This window comes from Opisthorchis viverrini, assembly GCF_000715545.1.
Source record: "Opisthorchis viverrini unplaced genomic scaffold opera_v5_60, whole genome shotgun sequence".
In the NCBI taxonomy this organism is placed as follows: Eukaryota; Metazoa; Platyhelminthes; class Trematoda; order Opisthorchiida; family Opisthorchiidae; genus Opisthorchis; species Opisthorchis viverrini.
Window position 1 is genome coordinate 253,082 of NW_008751712.1, and position 7,704 is coordinate 260,785.

At 41.8% G+C, this 7,704-nt stretch overlaps 1 protein-coding gene across 1 annotated transcript in view; it reads left to right on the forward strand.

Annotated features, from left to right (window-relative positions):
* Positions 1 to 7,704, forward strand: part of T265_13314 (hypothetical protein) — a gene marked incomplete at both ends in the record, with an annotated part of 42,438 nt that overhangs the window by 21,698 nt on the left and 13,036 nt on the right. Inside the window, 5 exons of the mRNA XM_009168338.1 lie at positions 1,357 to 1,392; positions 2,320 to 2,376; positions 3,314 to 3,399; positions 4,526 to 4,739; positions 7,320 to 7,367. Coding sequence (XP_009166602.1) covers positions 1,357 to 1,392; positions 2,320 to 2,376; positions 3,314 to 3,399; positions 4,526 to 4,739; positions 7,320 to 7,367 — 441 coding nt within the window. The remainder of the gene's footprint in view (positions 1 to 1,356; positions 1,393 to 2,319; positions 2,377 to 3,313; positions 3,400 to 4,525; positions 4,740 to 7,319; positions 7,368 to 7,704) is intronic.

Below are 7,704 nucleotides of genomic sequence, written 5' to 3' on the forward strand. Positions count from 1 at the left end.
CTATGGAATTAACATCATACGTTGGCATTTACTGCCTCCTCGGAGAGACGCTTTGTTCCTCCTTCTGGGTTACATGTGGCTTGATAGTACCATTGGATTTTATCCCTTATTTGCGGTTTTCCTTAGCTCCAGATCTTTACGCATGCACCGGAGAATACCACGTTAGTGTTTTTGATGAAATTGTAGAGTACTTCCTGGCGTCTTAGCATGAAGGACGAAGTCACCAACAAAAATTCCGAAGTCTTCTCAGTTTTCTAACACAGGAAAATGTATTGAATTTGTAAAATTAAGGGACGTACAGCAGTTGTTGCATTAACCCGGCCGAGGTCAAACTGAGAGTGGCACTGCGTGCAAATCTGATATTCACTTCATTTTTGAAATAGAAATAGCGTCAGGAAGTTCAACGAGAATAAGGTGTGCGATATGGTAATGAAATGTGATCACCAGCTGTTGCGAAGAGCAGTGCCTGAGAGCCAAGCGCGACTTGTGGGCAATGAACTGTGACGAGAAACGCGTGGTGAAAAAACAACTGCCAGCCTTAAAGAATGCCGTTGTGACCACTAGAGAAAAGACCGCTGATTAAAGTGAACAAATAATGTTAAAAGCCTAACTGCTGAGTAAAATGCTTGAATCGTCTTAGAGGCGAAAACAAGTTATTTCTGGCCGCAAAATTCACTCCAAAAAAGGATTCAGATACAGGATTGACTAGAGGGTACTCAGAAGAGTAAAACGTTCTCGTCCACACAAAATTCATATTTTTTCGGAAGGTGTAAACAGAATATGACCTGAAAACTAGTGTGAATCCATGCAATATGCCTCAAGTCATGAATGAAAAACGCAGGAAATCAGTGGACTTCAAAGTAGGCAAATTATTCATCGGGGGAAATCAAAAAGAAAAAATGAAAGTGAGTTATAAAATAAATGCGATATACTTCTTTAAAGCGGAATGTACACAGGAGGCATATATCAATGATTGATTAGTCAGTTTATTTTGATCATATCAATCTAATTCAATGACAAACGCAGAGGCTTGGAATAAGGAATCGCGCAGGACTGCTATCATTAGATAGATAATTTTAGGTAAACTCGATGGGAATTCGATAAGGCACACGACATTTCTTGAAGGTCGTTTATGTTGCTTTAGATCAACGATACAGCATCTTCTGGCCTACGTCGGAAACCCAATAAAAACATCATCTGCACCGAGTCGTCACAAAAGTTTTGCCGATACAGCCTGCTGTTTATCAGGTCTCAGATAGCGTATTCACAGTAACTGCATTGCCAGTGTCTTCTACGCATGATTTGCCTACTGCTACATCTTGTCACTCAAATTAATCTTTCTTCTTTGTACAAAAGCCTGGAAAAAACTGGAAAGAAAAGTATTTTCGAAAAGTAAGTAGATAAGTTTTTGCAATTTTCATCAATGTAACTATGCGTTGGGTCAACTCAAAACCATGGTTGATTTTGGACATCGCATTCTCTCAAGCAAATTCAGCAAAAAATCAATCGTCACATTGTTGTTGCGAACTGATTGTAATTAACTGCGGTTGAAATTTAACCACATTTTACCAAGAAAGACCCAGTCGTATCCCGAGGTACACAGCCACACAAAGTATTTTGGGGTTTTCTATGTCTCATGTGTTCTCTTGATGGAGCTCAAAACAGTTGTTTATTAACAGTTGGCTCTCGCTTCGCGTCTTGTAGCTAGTATTCTGCTGTATTAGTTGCTGGCAAGTTCGCCATAAAGGTTATAGAGGAAACGTCCTACGTGCAAAACAGTCGCCATCCTCATCTATTTGTCTAGAGTTCCTGGACGTGAGATAATCAACAGTGTGAGAGCGAAACATTTTGTAAATGTTTGTATGACCTTTGAAGCGCTTATTGCTCGTTAGGCTGAAGGCTCGCCAGTTCCAGCCTGTGTGTATTTGCAAGAAACCACACTTTTTATGCACTTTAAAATGACCCCTACCTTTCGTCAACAACTTCTTCTTACTGATTCCCTCTGGAAACCATTTGATATCGTCAAAGGGATGATCTAGCATAGATAGAACCCTTGAAGAATGCACTTTAATGATCACAGGTCCGTAATGCTTCATCCCGCTTGAGTGAAACTGGGGACAAACACAAAAAATGCTTCATTTGTAAAATGATGGCCAAATTGAAAATACCGCCTAGAGGGTAAGATTATTGGCCTAATCTACATCCAGTCAAAAGGCACAAACTAACACTAAACACCTCGTTTCTGGTCAAGAATTTTCGACTGACCGCAACTTTTTTGCTTTATATATGTTTTTTTTTTGACGTGTTTTGTGCTTCCAGGTCCTGTGAGAATGATCAGTCGCGCATGCACGCGATTCGAGAAGGTCAACACAACGGGTATGTTAGAACCTCCCATAGTTGTCATTCTCCATTACATTTGATAGTAAAAGCACAACGGTAGATATCTAGACGTAACGCACAACTTATAAAATTACTGGAAACTCTCTGACAGACCTTCTTGGCTTTCTTGGGGCTCATCAGATCGTTGGTTTAAAGTCATTCTCACTGGGGAGAACACTGTACACAAGATAAATTGCTACGTTCAGAAAATGCTCATTACAGACATTTTTGGTGGCAAAATTGACAAAAATGTACCACCAGCTCGGCAGTTTTGACGACAATTCTGTGGTCTGCCACCGATTTGTTTCAGTAAAGTACACTGAAAGAAGTTATTAAATACCTAGTCGATGTTGATATCGATGCCAGCCGTCTACGGATCAAAAATGAATCCCACTCAGAATTTAGATGTGTCTTCGGATAGAATACCCGCTGTCGGGAACAAACAGTGAAGTTACGATACACTTGAACTTTCCATAGCTACATTGTCACTGGCCAAATAAAGACCAGAACACCTTGGCTGTTTCGTTCGTTACAACACTGCGGTGAGCAGCGGACGAAATGTGTCGCATGTGCTGTGCAACCATTCAGTTTGAAAAACCTCAAACGTCTGCTCAATCCACCAGCTGAATTTGCAGGAGACATCCATTTGTTGTAAAAGTGTGCAGCGAAATGTATTGAATTAAACCCTCTGGAGGGTTACCAGTGCACCGTCAATCGATACGGCTCAATACATGCTTGCGATCTGTTCACTTTGACCACCAACGTTTTGTGCGGTTATAACGAAACATGGCAGTACATCTAAGTGCCAACTGAATAAAGAAACTAGAATCCTGATAGTTCTGGGGATGAACCCAAGAGTGTCATCGCAGTGTGCTTGTTCACTAATAGTCCGACCATGCACATTCCTATGCTTTTGTATTTCTTTTGAATACAGTTCTGCAAATCGAAGGCTCAGTTCTGGTTGCCAACACTTCGATGAAGTTGAATTACGAACGGTCCAATCACATCACTCGCAGTCAGGTAATGTCTATATAGTTACCAGAGAACTTTTTTACCATTCAAATATGTATACATGTGGCTATTTGATTTTGACCGCGTCTGAGACTGACTAAGTGACCTCCACGTACAACTGCGTGATGCCCTTTAAGTGCACTGCAATCACCTGGCTTTCAGTTTGTTCTGGGAGTCTGATACTCGCATTAGGAGTGGTGCCAGATGATGGATGCCGGATTCCCAAAAATATTTTAAGCCGTATAACGGAGAGTCGTGGGTGCGAAATATCGGAATATGGACCCAGCAAACTACAACTAAGTGCGGTCGAATCGCTGCAAAGATTTTGACCCAGTATAAAACCAATGGATTCCTCAGTGATTTTCTTCTAGGTCACGCATGACATACAACTGACGTGTTGCTTCGAAAGTTGAATAAGTTCCGGTTGAGAAACGTTTGTGATTCATCCGTATTGGCGATTAGCCAAGGCAACATTTTGGACTACAGGCACCAAGGACGGGCATCCAAAATGCTGTCTCTGGAGTGGTTCCACATACTTTTGAATACAGTACAAGTACGACTGTTGGGATGAACGGTAAATGAACGTGGGGGGTACCTGGGAACAAGTAGTCTAGATGCCTGTTGATTGTACTCTCACAACCGGTTTGAAGGAAATTTTCTTTAATCCGCAAATAACTTTTCTCCAAGACGGATAACAAGGTTTAGAGTTTCCCTTGGAAAACCGCTGTGCGACTGTACTGCTATGTCCAGAGTTACGAGCTTGAGGCCAGTTAGGTTACTGTGCCGGTTCTTGCTATGGATTTTAAAGGATATCTTTTGGCTGTAAGGAAATAACAAATCTAGAGAACAACGTCCTTCTTTAAGGGGTTAAAGAAAGTTTACTTGGTAATGTTAAGTTTCCGCAAGACAATAGCTAAACGAGGCCCGCCTCAGAAACTGTCATTCTGAAATCTTTGAGAACCGAGGTGACTACATAACTGGACAGACTTGACGGTGCGACGAGTCCTAGAACACTTTGGTCACAGCATCGACGTGTCTTTTTTACCTTTTCCCGGACATAGATGTATTCCGTTTGCAAAACTGTGATGGTATCTTAAATCGGTACAATGTTTTTTTGCAATAATTATGCCCACAGCTTGAACGGCTGCTCAAATCACCTAACTCCGATGTCCCTCCGCCAATATCCATCCAAATGAGTGACTTTGGCTGGTTAGCCTATTCTTTTGCAGTCCAAGAGGTGTATTACGATTTACGCCACTTGTCTAAAGAACCAGGCCAATCAGGCGCATCCGCAATGACAGCACATTTGTTGAATTCGTTGAGCACAGAAACTGATGGATTTGGTGTCGGTACACAAATAACTGGTAAGTTGAGCTCAGTCGCATTTACATTTTCGTTGCCTGTAGATCACATTGACCCATTGTTCTTTTTGTCTGAAATCTGGTGTCTTGTTCGATAATTTCTTGTGTACCGATTTGTCTCATCCTTTTTCAAGTTTATTGAGTTTCGAACTCGTGTCTGTAAACTGTGAACAATTACAGGCAACTCTGTTGTTATTTGGAGGGAGAATCTGAGTGTATCAAGCATGCGCCATGAATTGCCCACTGCACCGCCAAATAGATTAGCCGCCCGAATAAGATTGGCTTTGATATTTTAACAGTTAAGGAGTGTCTCGTAGATTGTGGAGCTCCCTGTGGCAGCCTCACGCTAGCAGACTCAATTTCGAATCCCATAACGTCCACCTTGAGCAACTCACTAGTGGTCGAAGTGAACCTTCGAATATATCGACTCTGTTTTCTGCTGTTAATGACATCCGAAGCCTAGGCAACACATTGTTCTGTTAGATATGCAAAATGACTTTTCAGCTGAGGTCTCGAAATGAGAGTGACCTAGTCTTTCCGCCACCACTTTTGCCGCAAGGATGCGCAGATATTTTCAAAGAACGTATCACTCATCTGCTCAGTAGGTGTGTTCCAACCAAAGGATACATAATCGCTAACGATAAGCAAGAATAACGTCAAGGTCAAAGAAATAGACATCAGTATTCGTACCGTTAGCGTGTTGAATTGTTTAAAGTAACTATTACCTCAGTGAAGTGTTCACGATGCAGTTGGTCTGCTGACTGTCGCACTAACCTGTGAAGACGATCACATACTTGGTACGCTTGGTAGCCGCAGTATCTGTAGGGCCAAAGCTGTACAATCACAATCTCTTAATCATATACTAGTGTCACTCGCAGTATCGGCACAGGGTTTATGCTGAGATCGCTTGCATCGGAAGATGTTGAATCTTGTCTAATTGGTTTAATTCAAAACTATTCAGCCAGCGCAATCCAGGTAACTTAGTTTAATGGCCACCCAAATAATTTCCATACCAGTCTATATCAAGGTACCACCTGATCTACTCATCAGAGGGTCCCCAGTTTGATGTTAGTCTGATGAAGGAATTGTACTCCACCGCAGTGAAATGCGAATTACAGGTGCAATGGTGTTATGAGCGTTCTATCCCTTTTTTCATTGTCCCAAGTGGTGAGATCCGGTAGTGTCTCGCTTCCAGTAACGTAGCAACCTTTTCGATAAACCCCTAACCCTCTGTGATAAATCTCGGCTTTCGGAATCCCTGGCGTAAAATATGTAGACGTAAATTCGCCTGGCAATTTCAACTGAGCTTTCTTCGAAAAGGTTCAATTTTTCGGTATTCTGTGTTGCTAGAATTAAAACGTTTTGAGTTTCCTGTAACTGTCTCCGTTAGAGTTTGCGTTCTCCTCCCACCGGGCCTACTTTTTATCTGTTCACTTTCCCGGACTGCATAGCAGAGACTATGGTATTTCATTTGGAATTCTTGAGCACAACTCCAGATGCAATGGAACTCCTAGGGATGTCTAAGTGAATCACATAATCATCAAACAATTTTATGACTGTTCAGGCCTTTCAGAGGCATTTCTGAGAGACGCCAGACATTCTACACATCTGGCTATATGTCAGTTTGCATCAGCTCTTTGCAAGCAATATTCCTCCAGAACTAGTCGGTCAGAACTAATGACAGTTCCGTCATCTCTCACTACCCCCCCCCCCCGCCGTACTCCACGATCAACGTGGGTCCACCGGAACTTTCTCAATAAATTTCACTCTACACCTCTTTGTCTGTGGATCAATTTGTTCATCAATTTCGGCAAAAATCTATTAGCCACACGCTGAAAACTCCCTTGCGGGTTTCAAAAGTCTTCCTTTACTTTACATAAAGGCTGGGAAATCTAGCTTCGTCTATGCCAAATATGTGGCCACCAGGCATTACAATCAGAACCTGTCCTTCAGTTTGATTAAGAGTAGCGGTAATTGATCTTTATTGACTCGCCGTTTGAATACAAGCCATGTGGCAAACATTGTACCGTTTGTGCTTCTCTCGAGAACAGAATGAAATCTGATTGCTTTTCACCACGGAAAAACTTGCAGACGGACGGGCAGGTAAGCTGATGGGCAGTAGAGCTGGTGTACAAGAGTTAGATAAGTGAATCCTGCATTTCTCTAAATTACAAGCTTGATGTACCACATCACGCCTCTGCTTACAGGAAACTAGCATTGATCTGATGTATAATTTTTTCAAACTCTGTCTTTCATGCGACAGAGTTTACGTCTAGCAGTAACCCCCGGGAAGGAAATTTATAAGAACAATTCAGTTTTGTACTTGTAGGCAATACCGTTGACTCCCCTTCCAAACAGCGCTTTTTCTCACTGTGTATCCGCTGATTGTCTAGACTATACGACAATCACTGGTTGGAAGTATTATGCAACAGTGTTACGTGAATATAAATTATATATAAATGTCAGCTAGTTACTGACGACCACGGAATTCTAGGAGGCCGATGAAATGTATATTATCAGATATATCACTTGGTGGAAAGCGTCATTCTCTGCAACGTTGCTTTTCAGAGAAGATTGAATACTGTCTACTTTCAAGACCACCGGTTCAACGCCTTGGTAAGTTACAATAAGGGGGTTATCTGAGAAGGTTTCTGAACAGAAAAGAAATTATAAGGAAGAATAGAGTAGTGGTCAATATTTTACCAGAAGATTTGGCTGCACCACTGAAAAATGTTACTTTCCATTGTGTATCTTTAGGTAAATTTTACTAGCTGAACAGTGCACTTTGTCAGACGTTTTATGACACACAAGCTAGCTGTCTAACCTGTCCCAATTGAGTGTTATGTATGGTATTCCGCAGAAAGGAAAAAAAGTTGGAGGTCATAAGGTCACTAAGGCTACGCACGTGGCCTCTGCACACGTTCCTGATCGGTAGAGCACATATCAGTTAACA